Below are 16,964 nucleotides of genomic sequence, written 5' to 3' on the forward strand. Positions count from 1 at the left end.
CGCAGCTATCTTACCAGCCAAAGCTGGTAAAAGGCACTCCTGGCCACAGAGGTCACCTGGGCCTCTAGCGACAAAGATGGATCCAGAAGCACCCCCAGACTACAGACCTGCTCTTTCAGAGGAAGTACAATCCCATCCAAAGCAGGCAACTGATGAGTTATCCAAACTCGGGAACCACAAATCCACAGTGCCTCCGTCTTGCTAGGATTCAGACTCAGTTTATTGGCCCTCATACAGCCCACCACCGATTCCAGGTAGCAGTCCAGAGCTTGCACGGCCTCTCCTGATTCAGATGTTACAGAGAAAGTGATCTGGATATCATCAGCATACTGCTGACACCTCGCCCCAAATCCCCTGATGACTGCTCCCAAGGGCTTCCTATAGATGTTAAACAGCATGGGGGACAAGATGGTACCCTGTGGCACCCCACAACACAACTGCCAGGGGGCTGAAAGACAGTTACCCAATGCTATTCTCTGAGAGTGACCCTGGAGATAGGATCGGAACCACTGTAAAACAGTACCTCCAATACCCATCTCACCAAGTTGGCCCAGAAGGATACCATGGTCAATGGTATCAAAAGCTGCTGAGAGATCAAGTAAGAATAACAGGGTCGCACTCCCCCTGTCCTTCTCCTGATAAAGGTCATCCATCAGGGCGACCAAGGCCGATTCAGTCCCATAACCAGGCCTGAACCCAGACTGGGATGGGTCAAGATAATCTGTACTTGCAATTGCTGCACCACAACCCTCTCAATCACCTTCCCCAAGAAGGAGGTATTTGCAACCGGATGGTAGTTGTCACAAACCAATGGGTCCAGGGTGGGCTTTTTCAGGAGTGGTTGGATCACCACCTCTCTCAAGGTGGCTGGAACCACTCTCTCCTGCAATAATGATTGACCACACCCTGGATCCACTTGGTCAGACCCCCTCAGCAAACTTTAATAACCCAAGAAGGGCTTGTTTTTTCCAAACACATTTTTTGAGCAACCAGAATGATGACTGTACACGTGGACATCACCAAATGGTCAATATAGGAATCAAATTGATTATATGACTGGTAGCAGAAAATGGAGAAGTTCCATGCTTTCTGTGAAAACAAGACGAGGAGTAGGCTGCAGTACAGATCTGTCTGTCATCCATCTATTTATTTATTTATTATTTGATTTACATCCCGCCCTTCCTCCCAGCAGGAGCCCAGGGTGACAAACAAAAGCACTAAAAACGCTTTAAAACATCATAAAAACAGACTTTAAAATACATTAAAACAAAACAACTTTAAAAACCTTCTTTAAAAATGCTTTGAAGACATCTTTTAAAAAATGTTGAAAAACATATTGTTTTTTTAAAAAAGCAATTCCAACACAGAAGCAGACTGGGACAAGGTCTCAACTTCAAAGGCTTTTTGAAAGAGGAAGGTCTTCAATAGGTGCCGAAAAGGTAACAGAGATGGCGCCTATCTAGTATTTAAGGGAAGGGAATTCCACAGGGTAGGTGCTGCCACACTAAAGGTCCACTTCCTATATTGTGCAGAACGGACCTCCTGATAAGATGGTATCTACAGGAGGCCCGCACCTGCAGAGAGCAGTGATCGACTGGGTATATAAGGGATAAGATGGTCTTTCAGGTATCCTGGTCCCAAGCTGTATAGGGCTTTCTACACCAAAACTAGAACTTGGACTTGGTCCAGTAGCAAATGTGCAGCCAGTGCAATTCTTTCAGCAGCGGGGTGACATGTTGGTGATACCCTGTCCCAGTGTACAGTCTTTTGGCAGCATTTTGAACCAGCTGCAGCTGGTAAAGGGCACTCCTAGCCAGTGAGGTCACCTGGGCCTCTAGCAACAAAGATGGATCCAGGAGCACCCTCAGACTACGGACCTGCTCTTTCAGAGGGAGTACAACCCCATCCAAAGCAGGCAACTGAACAATTATCTGAACTCGGGAACCACAAATCCACAGTGCCTCCATCTTGCTAGGATTCAGACTCAGTTTATTGGCCCTCATCCAGCCCACCACCGAATCCAGGCAGCAGTCCAGGGCTTGCACGGCCTCTCCTGATTCAAATGTTACATAGCAATAGAGCTGGGTATCATCAGCGTATTGCTGACACCTCACCCCAAATATCCTGATGACTGCTCCCAAGGGCTTCATATAGATGTTAAACAGCATAGGGGTCAAGATCGTACCCTGGGGCAATACACACAATAAATTTCCACTTTAATCCAAGAGTACTTGCAATTGCTGTGCCTCTCAACCCTTCCAATCACCTTCCCTAAAAAGGTGGTATTTGCAACTGGTCGGTAATTGTCACAGACCAATGGGTCCAGGGTGGGCTTTGTCAGGAGCCGATGGATCACAGCCTCTTTCAAGGCAGCTGGGACCACTCCCTCCTGCAATGATGCATTGACCACACCCTGGATCCACTCGGTCAAACCACCTCGGCAACCTTTAATAACCCAAGAAGGGCAAGAGTCGAGAGGACATGTTGCTGGCCGCGTCATCGCAAGCACCTTGTCTACGTCATCAGGCCGCATCAACTGAAACCATTCCCAAGAAGTTGCAGCAGACATTGCACTGGACACCTCATTGGAGACTACAGTAGATGTGGCTGGGGCATCAAGACTGCTACAGAGGCAAGCAACTTTACCCTCAAAGTGCCTTGCAAAAAATTCACAGTGAAATATGGTTTGTTTATTTACACAAATTCCAACCTGAGCTTAGGATGTAGGGGTTCAAGTCATCAGTAGTCCAATATCCAGTTTTTCCATCAGGGTTACAGGAGGCATCCCAAAGCCATGGTGCAGAGAGCCAGTCTCTCTTCCTACCTCCAGTTCCCAGCCTTTCTCAGACACAACTCAAAACACAAGCCTCTCCTCGGCCCCAAGAGGGGGGGGGAGGCTCTCCTGAAGAGTTTCAATGACAAAAGGATCTTCCTGGCCCATTCACCAGTCGATGGGCCCCTGATAGACCCATTAACCCACCTAGCCACTCTATTAGATTAACAATCATCTGACCAGCAGAGTGGGTTTCTCACCCACAGGCGTAAGTCTCCAAATCAGACTTCAAGAATTTTAGTCCTCAAACATTGAGCAGCTGTTGTAAAGGATTCGCTCACCAACATCATCGGATTCTTCCCCGAAATCATCGTCCATAGACTTGAAGTAGAACTTGTAGTTGGGCCGGTTGAGGAGCGCCTTGAAGTCGCCCAGCGTCACCTGCTCAGCCGGGATGGGCAGCTTCACCGGGTACAGCGTCTCCTGGTCGTTCAGATGGTAGATGATCTTGGTCTCCGCCACCATGGCCGCCACCGCTCCTCGTGGAGGACTCCTAGGGCAAAAGGCTCAAGGTGCCACCAGCCGAGCCCGGGCCTATTTGTACAGAAGCGGCCTGTCCCGCCGGCAGCAGCAGCAGCAACGAAGACAAGCAAGCTGCTTGCCTGCTTACCTGCCCACCTTGCTTTCTTTGCTCACTTGGTCCGGCGGCCTCTCAAGCCAGGGGGGCGGCTCGACTTATGGCGACCCTACAAATAGGGTTTTCATGGTGAGCAGTATTCAGAGGTTGTTTTACCATTGCCTTCCTCTGAGGCTGAGAGGCAGTGACGGGCCCAAGGTCACCCAGTGAGCTTCATGGCTGTGAGAGGATTCAAACCCTGGTCTCCCAGGTCATAGTCCAACACCTTAACCACTACACCACACTGGCTCTCACATGAAGTATAGAACCTCACAATTATTGTTCTTTCAAGTACCTCCTTAAGTTTCCACCAGGTGCTCTGCCAAGAAATTTAAATATAAGAAAGGAATTTGGTCAGACCGATGTTGGAAGGGTTGTGGTTTGATAGGTAATTGCCCACATATGTAATGGTCATGCACAAATATGCAAATCTTCTGCACTATGGTATGCAAGAAAATTACATTAATAAAGGCATACAGATTCCTTTTACCCTTATTTCTGTCATCTTGAACACTGCAGTCCTAAATGCTTAGTAGAGAGATTTTACTCAGTGAAACTTACTTCTGAGTAAAACTTCCCTAGGATTGTGCTGCAGTTTCATCACCTGTGATAGTTTAGGGTAGTATTCAATGCCAGTCCTACTCAGAACAGAGCCATTGAAGTTAATAAACATGATTAACTTTGGTTTATTAATTTAATGGATCCACTGTGAGTAGGACTTAATTGAATGCAACCCCATATGTACAGAATATTTCCACTAGTGTCTTCAAGTGAAAGATGCCTTTTGTATGTGAGGGAAAGGACAGCATGACTTCACAGGCTAATCTCATGTAGACCTGCTGGGAGGAAGGGCAGGATATAAAATAATAAATAAATATAGGTAACCCCCAGCATTTCTTTGCTGCTGCTATATGTACCTGGACAGGAGAGAACCCACTTCAAAATATTTGCTGATCTCCTTATATAATGTATGAATATGCAAGTGGAAGATTCCTATGTTAATAAAAACATTTATTACTCATCTACTGAAAAATCAGGTTATAATTAGAATTTTACACTTTGTGATTTTAGAACTATAAAACAACTAATTGAAACATTGGTTTTACCCAGTGTCATCATTGTTTTATTTATTTATTTATTTAAATACATTTATCCTTTCTGTACTTGCTTGGAACATCTAAGCAACTGACAATTCATATCATATAGGGTAAGTGTAAAACCACAATAAGCAACAATCAGTAAAAGCAACCAATAAAACAATCAAATAAACAAATCCATAAAAGCAGCAGCAACAGAAGCATAAAAACCACTCAAAAGAAGCCAGCTATTGAATAGTAGCATCTTGATCTGTTGCCTAAAAATATGCAAAGAGGTAGAGATGTGTCTCCTGAGACAGCAACTTCCAAAGCCTTACAATCCTCCAGTTCAGATTTAAAAATTTCCCAGGCCAGGGGTAAAGTCAGTATTGAAGAAAGTTGCGCGCTCTAGCTCACTATGTTTCATTCAGAAACCCAGGATCCAGCATTTGGCATTGGACTACTGCATACTGGTTCTTGAGATATGTGACCTCTTTCCCAATTTAAGAGAGAATATCTGATTTGAAATCTTGAGTAGTGTTAGTAGGGGTTGCTGAGCAGCTGTTCATGGTAGGGGCGTAATCTGAGAAATACAGTAGAATTTTCATAAGGGAGTACATAACTTTTTTCTTTTTGTATGTTATTCAATCTTACGCTGTTTCAAAGTGTAGGGCAGGTGTCTCCAAGGGCCTTTTCTCTGTGCCCCATCTTTCTGAAGTCAAGTTCCATAGCATGCAGTGTCTCAGAAATTAAACTTCTGAAAGTTGGAATTAAATACAAGTTATGTAAAGTGTACGTCTGAGGAAAGGTAACAGTATCAGGCTCATTGTGTTCTTCAAAACATGTATAGGATCATTAGCTCCCTAAACGTGTGTAAGGATTATTAAGGCCCCCCAAACCTTTTACGTTACAGTATTCTAGAATGTACTTTTATGATAGCTATGTTCCATTATGTATATCTGGATAACTTTTTTAAACATACTTTCTGAGAAGCAAGCCCCGTGAAACATAGTTCCAAGTAAACATTTTTAAGATTGGGCTACCAACCTCTTTCCATAGTACAAAAGCATATTGAACTCTTTGGTTATATTTTGAACTGTTTGTTTGCTGTACAGCAATATGCTTCTGAGTTAATAGGTGACTGATCTAATGGGTGGGACTTTGTCAAATATAGATTGAAGGGAAAGATAGAGCCAAACTTCTTCTGTATTTTTATGATCTTATTATATATTTGCCTTTAATAAAGTTACCTTATCTTTTTTCTTAGGATTTATAAACATGGGAGACAAGCCCAGTCTATAGAAGGAGGTTGAAAATATGAATAGAGCTATTGTTATGGAAAGCATTGCATTGTTGGATCAATTACAGTTAGACAATTATTAACATGCTGGACCCCTACATTCCTCCCATGCATTTCTTTTGGTTTTATTTGCTCAGTAGCAATGTTCCACAGAGTTTCCTATGCAGACCTTTTTGGTTATTTCTGTATTTTATTTTTTGTAATGTGCTGCATGCACATTGCTTCTCCTGCAATATAGTTCTGGATTTGGTTCAAGCAAAGTAATGTCAGTGTGGGGCATTCCTTAGAGCCATCTGCGTCAGTGTGTGCCTCATTGACTGAATTTCTTGGTGTGTTGCCTGCTTCATAATCTGTGTTTCCAATATACTAAGTAGGCTTCTAACATTCTCAGCCCTAAAGGAATTATTCAAATTAGATGGATGGATAACTAAATAGCATGGCATCAAGTGGGCATGGCTTGGCCAAATGGGAAGGTCTGGTGGGCCTAATTAGACTTGTGGAGTAGAGGTTCCCTACACCAATGCAGAGGGAGTCGGGGTCAAACTTCCTAAAATCAACTGTTGGAAAGCTTTGTGACTTGTAATACTTATAGGGAATATTCCCCAAATATTTCTTGAGGTCAAAGGAATCTTATGTCTTCCATTGACAAATTTTTCATTTTTCTTTTTAGTATGGTGACCATATATCACTGTTTAACAACAGAAGTGGTATAAACCTGTTAGCTGAAGTGACTCATATGTATGAAGTTATTTTTAGAATTTTAATGTGTGCTATTCAGAATTTTTTTTAAAAAGCTGGTATACAGCTAGAGCCCTTTATTATGGCTTACAGAGCTCATGAACTCAGCATCCCTTAAAAAGATGACTAAGCAAGGGGTCTGTTGGCACTTCCAGGAATTTACAGACATGAGTCATCCATCTATTGTCTGCAGACATAGCATCAAGGTACCTATGAGTCAACTTGTTTGGAAATAGTATTTGCAGCATTGGACATGAATGCCAACGCAGTGTTTTTATCTAACAAACTTAAGCATGGTTAAGTTGCTCACTTAAGTCAAATTCTTGCAATCTTTGGCATGTAGTCAGCTGACTGTAATATTTACACAAACTGGTGTCAGCATTTTTATCACTGTTAGAGCTGTTTCTTCATCTGATCTGTGATCACCAGTAAGACTGAATTCTACATAGAAGCCTCGGTTTATCTTTGCTTTCCCTATTCTATTGCCAAATCATGTCACTTCTATATGGCAAAATCTCTCTTTGCCCTCCTAGCTAAAACTCAGGGTTCATGTTCTGGTCATCTACTGCCTTGACTAATGCAACCTTCTATTTGGCCTTCCCTTGGCACAGCTCAGTCCTCTCATCTCTAGAGGTAACTCTGCTCATTGTTCTCTTCAAATGAGGCCTCTCCTCAGTTCTCTACATTGGTTTCCCAGCTTCTTCCTCACATCTGTTATAAAAACTCCTTGCTCTTACCTCTAAAGCTCTTCACAGCCTTGCTTCCATCCTATCTTCTGGCCTTATTCCCTGTCCAGTTCCTCCCCATCACTTTTGTTCCTCCAACTCTGTTGCCTCTACTGCTCAAGTGTCCTGCTCTCTCATGCAAAGCAGCTGCGCTAACCACTAAGTTACAGCCATTCCCTTAGACCTCTGCCCTTTCTTCCTTGTGCCCTGAACTCCCTCCTGGAATCCCACATAATGCTATCTTGGGCTATTTGTTCAAATCCCTCATACTTCTCCTGTTAAGCCTTTGGCTTAGCTACCTATTATTCACCTCAACTGACAACAAACCCTATGTAAGTTCAACTGCAATTGCATTCATTACATTGGCAGGTGAAGATGCACCTCTGGACCCAGGCTTTTTGGGAGGGGTGAAGTATATTGGCTAACTGAATTTTTGTAATTGCTGCTGATTTAATTTATAATTGGAATCTGGTATTTAGTTCTTTTAATTTTATTGCTTCATTTTAAAACTGTGGGTATTTCTGCCCCAGGACCTTCACTTGAAGGGAGAATGATAAATATTTTTAATTAATAAATAATAAATGGTGCCTATGCATATTCTTTCCCTCTTGCCGTTTTCCTTTCCCTCTCCATATCCTGTTGGGCTTTCCAGTGATGAAGGTCTAGGGGAATGGCTGTAGCTTAGTGGTTAGCGCAGCTGCTTTGCATGCAGAAGGTCCCTGGTTCAATCCCTGGCATCTCCAGATAGGGCTGGGGAAGACTCCCTGTCTCAAATCCTGGAGAGACACTACCAGTCAGTGTAGACAATATTGAGCGAGGTAGACCAATGGTCTCACTCCCTCGGTTCCTAAATTTAGATTGTTTTTAAATGGCTGTATGAGAACCAGTGTGGTGTACTGAGTGTTTAACTAAAACTGGGACGAATCAGGTTCAGCTCCCTCCTGAGCCATGAATGTGATTATGTGGTCTTGGGCCTGAGTCTACATGCTGACCTATGGGTTGTTGTGAAGATAATGTTGTGGGCAGGGGAAAGGAGCTATATAAGCCACCCTGGACTCTTTGAAGGGAAGGTGGGATACAAGTGTAATAAATAAATTTATTTATATTTATTTATTTATATTTATAAATTTATATTTAAATTTATTTATATTTATTTATTTATTAAATAAATGCACACCTATCTCTAGAATAATGACTGGCTACATTTCAAGACCACTGCTTGAGTGAAAGTTTTCAATTATAGTTATATTGTGTATTTATATTGATCTTTGTGTTTTGGGTGGGGTGAGTTTTCCTCTTGGAGGGAGTTAGGTTTTCATGAATTTGGGAAAACTTCTGAAAGAAACCAGAAATCAGCTGGGGTTAATAGGAGAAATATTCACAGGAAGCCTAGGGTCAGGAGAAGATGTTTGTTAACCCGAGCAGGTTGCTGGAAATGCAAAGGTACTATGGGCAAGAAAGTTAAGAAGGCACTGGGGGGGGTCAGCTTAATTGGGGACATTGATTCAATAACTGATCATAATTGAATCCTGAGTTGTAGTTAACTAGAACCCTTTTCTTCCCTTTTCTTTTGAAACAGTCCTACTTGGGGTGGGGGGGTACAGCAATCGCTGAAACACTAATCACAGCAAATGAAAGCTTCTCTGAATTGACAGTCATGTCTCTATTATGCTTTTAAACATGACTTCAACGCTATATACTTTGCTCTTTAAACAAAGCTTTTGGCTTACTTTATAAGAGTAAAAATGCTATTACTGCCTTTTTCAGTAAGTCAGAAGTTTTAAAAATCAAGATAATAGGAGACAGTCTTCAGTAAAAAGGCAAATGAAACTAATATAGCAGATAGTGTTAACTTTCTTCACTGAAGTTTTATTATCCTCTCTCATTGCTTTATACCAGTTACACAAAGCTATTTGGCTTTTCTTTTAAACAAAACTGATACTTGAGAAAAAGTAATTTAAAAAAACAACAAAACACATAAAGAAAATGAAATTTAACTACAAAGTACAAACAACAAAGTAAACTCTAACCTCAAAAACTGAGGCCTAGTCTTAGTGGTTTACATTGACCTCACAGAACATAACAGAACTTTTGATTCTTAGAAACTAAGAATAATGCTTCTTAGGCAAATAGCTTGCTTACTGATATATGACTTCACAGCCTGTCAATTTTATGTTAGAAGTATTTAATCTTACCTACTTTTTGAATGTTCTAACCTGAGACAGACCTGGTTGCATTAATGTTAGATATTGTACTTCCTCTTAAATATATTGGGTTATATCCAGTGCATTGTACGTATAAGCATACTCTTACAAGAGGGATTCCCGTGACATCATTACCTTGTGTCCCCCCCAAAAGCTTCTCCCAGGGGTACAATAGATGAGACACCACCTGCTGTATTAAAATTAAGGTCTACCACAAGGGTGGAGAAGTTTGGGCCTGTTTTTTCTATCCAGCCCTTGGCAATATTCCCAGTCCATACTACCTCCGCAGCGCACACGTTCCAGAGGGATTGGCTTCACTCGGGAGCTCCAGTTGGAAGCTCCAGTCAGAAGTTCCCAAGTGGAGCCAAGCTGAGCTGGGCTTGTATTTGGTGCCAAATTTAAAAGGTGCCAAATGCAAGCCCCACTTGTGTACTCTAAGACTCCCAATTGTTCCTTTGCAGCTACAGGTTGACCAGCCCCCACCTGATAGTGGGCATGGTGTGGAGAAAAGGGCCTTGTAGGCTAAAACAGAATCCCTGCCATGCCTAATTTGGCACTAAAGCCAAAGATTCCCCTGACCTAAGGCTTACCAAGCAATTTTAGTTCTCTCAGTGAAAGGAAACTTTAATTTATCACAAACAAAACATTATTACACTGATGAGCTTAGAAATTAAGCTATAGAAGCCACAATGTCAGTATAGAATTAAGTGGCTATTTGGTTTAGTGAAAAAATTTAGTTGTGTAAAATTGGAAGGTTTCAGGCCACACTAGACACATCTTAGGAAAACACATTCAGAAGAAAATGAAACAAAATGGGCTGTTTTCATTGTTCCTTTAAAAAAAACCTTGAGTGGTCTGTTCCCTGGGTCATTTTAGCTAAATAATCATTGTGGAAGATTAGTCATATAAGTTCAAGCAAAGCTACATGGAAACAATATCATGTACCAACATCCTGAGCTAACTTAGACTATTGCATTAGCACACAAGCATGGCTTAGATGTATTGCACCAAGAACAGTTGCAATACCTGACAGAAGTCATAGAATCATAGAGTTGGAAGGGGCCTATAAGTCCATCAAGTCCAACCCCCTGCTCAATGCTGGAATCCAAATCAAAGCACACCCAACAGATGGCTGTCCAGCTGCTCTTGAATGCCTCCAGTGTTGGGAGAGCCCAGCACCTCCCTAGGTAATTGGTTCCATTGTCGTACTGCTCTAACAGTCAGGAAGTTTTTCCTGATGTTCAGTTGAAATCTGGCTTCCTGCAACTTGAACTCATTATTCCGTGTCCTGCACTCCGGGATCAAGAAGAGATCCTGGCCCTCCTCTGTGTTGCAACTTTTCAAGTACTTGAAGAGTGCTGTCATATGTCCCCTCAGTCTTCTATTCTCAAGGCTAAACATGCCCAGTTCTTTCAGTCTCTCCTCGTAGGGCTTTGTTTCCAGTGCCCTGATCATCCTTGTTGCTCTCCTCTGAACCCATTCCAGTTTGTCTGCATCCTTCTTAAAGTGTGATGTCCAGAACTGGACACAGTACTCAAGGTGAAGCCTAACCAGTACCGAATAAAGGGGAACCAATACTTCGCGCAATTTGAAAAGTATACTTTTGTTAATGCAGCCTAAAATAGCATTTGCCTTTTTTGCAACAGCATCACACTGTTGGCTCATGTTCAACTTGTGATCAACAACAATTCCAAGATCCTTCTCTTATGTAGTATTGTGTAGTATCCCCAATCTTATAACTGTGCATTTGGTTTCTTTTTCCTAGGTGTAGAACTTCGCATTTATCCTTGTTAAATTTCATTCTGTTGTTTTCAGCCCAATGTTCCTGCCTATCAAAAATCCTTGGAATTTTGTTTCTGTCTTCCAGGTATTAGCATCCCTCCTAGTTTTGTATCATCAGCATATTTGATAAGCATTCCCTGCACTGCCTCATCCAAGTCATTAATAAAAACGTTGAAGAGAACTGGGCCTAGGACCGAGCCCTGCAGTAACCCGCTCATTACTTTCCCTCAGTTTCAGAAGGAACCATTGATAAGCACTCTTTGAGTACGATTCTGGAGCCAACTGTGGATCACCTGATAGTTGTTCCATCCAGCCCACATTTAGCCAGCTTGCTAATCAGAATATCATGGGACACTTTGTCAAAAGCTTTGCTGAAGTCAAGATATATTTTATCCACAGCATTTCCACAGTCTACTAGGGAGGTTCTTATTGTTGTTATGTGCCTTCAAGTCGATTGCGACTTACGGCGACCCTATGAATCAGCAACCTCCAATAGCATTAAGAGATGGATTGATTCCATAAAGGAAGCCACAGACCTGAACTTACAAGATCTGAACAGGGTGGTTCATAACAGATGCTATTGGAGGTCACTGATTCATAGGGTCAGTCGTAATCGACTTGAAGGCACATAACAACAACAACAAGCTTTCTGTGAAGCCACATTGGCTTCTTTTGCTGTCTTCCCCCTTTTTTCCTTAACAGAATTGTTTGCCATTTTGCCTTTAGAATTTCCTCTTTTAGAAAATCTCACCCATCTTGAACTCCTTTTCTCATTAGGGTTGCTTGCCACAGAACCTTACTTACCATTGTTCTGAGTTTATTAAAATCGGCTTTCCTGAAGTCCAGGGTATGCATATAGCTACCCTCAGCTTTTGCTTCCTGTAAAATCATTGGCATCACCTTCGTAGCCAGTCATTCACATGGAGTATTTTTCTTTCCCTTTCCACTCCTCCTCCAAGTACCAGAAGGATGGATGAGAAAACTATCTGGGCCCCAAAGTCCTTGAGTTTCCTTCCCAGAGCTTCAAAGTCTGATGTGATTTCGTCATAGCTCCACTTGCCAGTATCATTCATTCCCACATGGATGAGAAGAAAGGGATATCTGTCAGTGGGTTTTATGAGCAATGGCAACCCTTCCATCATATCTCTAATCTGTCCTCCAGGGAGGCAGCATACCTGGCGAGTCCATGGATCTTCTTGGCATACTTCGGTGTCAGTCCCACGCAGTAGGAGTCTCCCACCACTACTACTCTTCTCTTCTTATTGTGAGAAAAGAAGCAGCAAAGACAAGACTGCATAGCACAAAATTGAAGAGAATACGTAAAACCTATGGATTAAGTCTCCTGGGGTTGGAATTGAAAAACAACATTGTAGGATTGGTTTGATTCACTTGCCTCATAGAGGATGTCACTGTAGGTACTTCAGCCAGACCATTCAGTTCCTCGGTACGGATCTGTAGAATGGGTTGCCCATCTGTCTGAAGGCCTACCTTTTTTAGAGCAACCCACAAGGTCACCACATCTTAATAAATAATCACCACATAATGTATTTTGCTCTGTGCATGCATTGTTTGGTAGTGTTCAAAATATTTCAAATTTATATGACTATCCAGGAAAAAATATTGTTCTGTGTACCTCATTTTGTATAATCCGTCTCGGCAGAACATGAATAATCATTTAAAAATGAATATTTTTAAACACAGCTATGTATTAATCTGTGTATATTAGGAACACAATGAGCATTGACTAAGTGTCTATCTGATTGGAACGTGAGAAAGATAAAAACCTCTAACCTGTCATCTTTTTTCTTTCTTTGTAGTTGACCTGCCATTGTACTTTCCTCGGGACCAGCCAACTTTGACGTTTCAGTCTGTATATCACTTCACTAACAGTGGAGAGCTCTATTCCCAGGCCCAGAAAAATTATCCCTATAGTCCACGATGGGATGGCAATGAGATGGCCAAAAGAGCAAAGTAAGTCATACCTCTTTCTAAGCGGTAGTTGTGCAGCATACTACATATTTAGTTCCTTCTGTTTGAACTAGCTGAGTGCCTGTCAGATTTCATTAAGGGAAAGTGGGGAGAATGAAGCCTAAGCTCCTTTCTTACATGCCCAAACACACAGTTCCTTTCACTTTCTTCCCTTCAGACTTCTCCCTCACCCCAAATCACAGTACCTGTCTCCTTTCCTCCATAATGCAAGATCTATCAGCTCCCCTCTTTGAATGCAAAGCCAATTGCATTCAAAGGCCCCTTGCCAATTTAAAAAGCTCTGTTGACTGGCATTGCACAGACTGCCATCACCACCACAGAATAGGTCATGAAATGGATTTTAATCTTTGTTTGGTCATATTCACCTCAAGTGCTCTAGTTGTTGACCCTGCTGTTTAATTGCCCTCAGGTCCTTGGAATATCAAGGGGCCATCATGACTGTGATTTGGCTGCAGATGTTTAAAAATGATCAAATTGATAGCCTGTCATCTCCCAATTCCAGGAATCAACAAGGGCCTCAGCAGGAGCACTGGCCAAATCTGCATGAAATTCTCCCAGGGACATTAGGAAGCTATCTGGATCCTTACATCTTCAGTGGCAGAGGATCAGTCCAGTCCCTTGCAGAGGATCAGACCAGTCCCTGCAGCATGTAGCCCAAACCTGATTAGAGAGTGATCTGTCCACAGCAGTAGTCTTTATCAGCTTCCCTGTCCACAGATCCCAATCCCTAAATTAGAACAAAGCAATAAAGTGTGTCCCGCATATGCTTTGTGCCAGATGTAAACTGAGGTAGACCCATGGTTGTCGTCATAGCCATGAAATCCTGAGCAGCTACAGATAAGGTTGCTTCAGCATGTATGTTGAAATTCCCCAAAACTAAAGCCTTGGGGTTCTCTACACCACGTCCAAAGCCACCTCCACTAGCTCAACCTGGCATGTAATTGTTACTTTTGACTGTTTTTTTCTACTGTAGTGGGACTATACAACAGTATTTATCTGTTTTATTATGGTGGTGTTGAGCAAATCTACATTGCCCAAGGTCATTGCAAAGCAGCGCTTTGCTTTGTTTTGCTTCGCTTTACATCAAGGGCCAAAGTACTTTCAGTAAAATAAAGTGACTTCAGAAACCCAGAAAAATGGGAAACAAAATGAGGCAGCAAATGTCAGCAGGATGGAAACATTTGTAAAGGTGCTTTACATAGGCTTGTCAAATTGCAAAAATGTTGAAACAGCAACTTTAGAGATTACCAAACTACAAAAATAAACTAGTACAGCATATCAGACTTTGTGGCAAACTTGGAATGATTTAGTACGGAGAAAAGGGGAAGTAGTGCATGTAACTACTGAAGTGCTTCAAAAATGAAGATATGTGGTTCAGGTTGTGAAAATCAGTTAAGAGGTGATGTTTTCAGCTAAACAAAGGAGACATTAAACTACTGAAGTATATGTAGGTCTAATCATTCTTTGAATTATAGCAAAAAGCATCATTCGGGTAATCAGTTGGAAGGTCTGATTAACTGATTAATATACTGACATTGAATCATTGTGTAAAGTCAATACATTAAAAAGTCTCTGATCAATGATATGATTAATGAGTTTTATGAAAACAGTCAGTTAATCCAAGAATAAAAAAGATGACTAGTAAAACAGCTTTTAGATAGTTAGGGCTCTTTCCACCTCATGTTTTGTTTTATTTTGAAGCATGTGATCTATTCATTATCAGAAGGTATAGATTACCATTCAGTGTAAGCACATGGAAATCTGAAAGCATCCTGGGGTGAATAAAATTCCTTGTTGGTTTAAACAAAAGCTGTCAATTTAAGATGAAAGCCTTGAATCTGTGAAACTACTACAGCTGTGAAGGGAACTGTGCACCTGCATTTGCTTCACCACTGAAAGTGACAAGTTTCTGAACCAGACTGGTTGATTATTCAGTTTTTTTATTATTGGACAGTCACTGGAATATGCCATTTATTTTTTTTAAAAAACTTGCATAGGAGTACAGTAGTGTAGTATGTTAACTTTTTTATAATGATCTACACTGGTAAGTTGCTTAAAAGCAACATAATTACACCCAAAGGTTTGGTGTGGTTGAGAGCCCTACTTGTAAAATACAGAAGTGTCAAACAGTACCTACTTTTATGGTAGATGATATACTACAGTGGGAATTTTTAAAGTCATTGATCCAACATGGGAGGAGCTGCCAGTTGAGACATGCTTTCCTTTTATTGTCTTGGTTGGGTGTGTTCATATTATGTTGCCCTTCCAGGGTACTTGTACAGGTATTGCTCAGAAGATCAAGAGGAAAAGTTATAAATCATTATTGTATCCCACAAAAAATATTGGATAGTATAGACAGGAAATGTAGTGAAACAATTCAGAGGTCATTGAAAATTCTTATTACAAGAAAGTTTTTTTCTTTTTTAAAGAGCAAGTTAAAATCAACTGCCTTCACATTTTCTTCAGAAGTCTGGATGAGACTTCATAAAAGCTTGGGACTGATCATATTTCATTCCCTCCTTTTTCACTATTTCCTGTCACTTTGCCCTGGCCACTAGACTGACAAAGCAGCTCATGTACAGCAGTAGGCTTAAATAACGATGTGGGGTCTAAACTACTTATCAGAGGTTGGGATCGGACATCAGGGGATGGTTGTTACCTTCATGCCCATAGGTGGGTTCCCCAGAAGCATCAGTCTGGCCACTGTTGGAAACAGGAATAGATTCTGGACTAGATGGACCCTTGATCTGATCCAACAGGACTATTCTTGGCCAGAATTTAAGACAGTAAGGCTATACACAGAGTAATCCCATGCACACTAAACCCCATTGAGAGTAACAGAATTTACTTCCAAGCAGGCATGGATAGGATTATGCTATTAGGGAAATAAAAAGACATTAATACTTGTTAACCCTCATATTCAGAAGCTGGGTTTATTTTGTTTTGCCGCGTTATAGACATTCAAGTATCTGTCTTTAGGCTGTAAAGTAATTTTTGGAATTATTTAAGAAACTAAAAATATCTTTTTAGGCTGTCCTGATTTTTTCCCCATAAAAATTCATAAACACCCACAAAATCTCTTGTCACATAGGATATATTACTAGTAATGATAGTAGCGTGTTTCTTGCTTGTTGTTTTTATATGCTAATTTTATATGCTCCTGCTGGGAGGAAGGGCGGGATACAAATTAAATAAATAAATAATAGCTTTTGTTACCTAATTTGAAATGCCATTGTTGAATGAAATTGTAAGCTTTGTCCTACTTTATGTATGTTTGAAACATCCACCTTTTTTTCTTAATGCCTGCTTTTGCTTATAAATTCTCTCCGCTTCTCTTCTTCCAACACAGTAATTTTTTCACAAGCTTAGTCTATTTTTGCTTTAGTTTTTTATATGCAGAGCAACTCCATACTGTATATTACCAGAAGGGAGGGTAAGGTAATGACCAAGGCTGAAGGAGAACTGTAACGAATGGTGGCAGCGGTGAAGAGAATAACAATGCCAGTATTCAGAGTCTCTGGGAATACTAGTATTGGGACGTTACTGGTGGTTGCCTAGCAGGGGGATCTGTTGAGATCTGTGCTAGAGCGGGGAGAGAAACCATAAGAGAGCGGTCCGGACTGGTGGAGTCCCTGGTGGTGCCTAGTGACAGGCAGTAACCACGCGCAGGTAGGAACCTGACAGGGAGAGCCAGGGAAGGA

General features: G+C 41.4%; 1 protein-coding gene across 3 annotated transcripts in view; it reads left to right on the forward strand.

Moving 5' to 3' along the window:
• The window catches only part of BABAM2 (BRISC and BRCA1 A complex member 2), a 227,782-nt gene that overhangs the window by 180,238 nt on the left and 30,580 nt on the right, over nt 1-16,964 (forward strand). For 2 of the 3 annotated variants that reach the window (XM_061624941.1, XM_061624940.1), the window contains exon 11: nt 13,092-13,245. In XM_061624941.1, the coding sequence (XP_061480925.1) occupies nt 13,092-13,245 (154 nt within the window). Of the gene's footprint in view, nt 1-13,091; nt 13,246-13,765; nt 14,824-16,964 lie in introns of those variants that run through there. The other variant, XM_061624939.1, reaches the window with a different exon arrangement.

Source organism: Rhineura floridana, chromosome 4, assembly GCF_030035675.1.
Source record: "Rhineura floridana isolate rRhiFlo1 chromosome 4, rRhiFlo1.hap2, whole genome shotgun sequence".
In the NCBI taxonomy this organism is placed as follows: domain Eukaryota; kingdom Metazoa; phylum Chordata; class Lepidosauria; order Squamata; family Rhineuridae; genus Rhineura; species Rhineura floridana.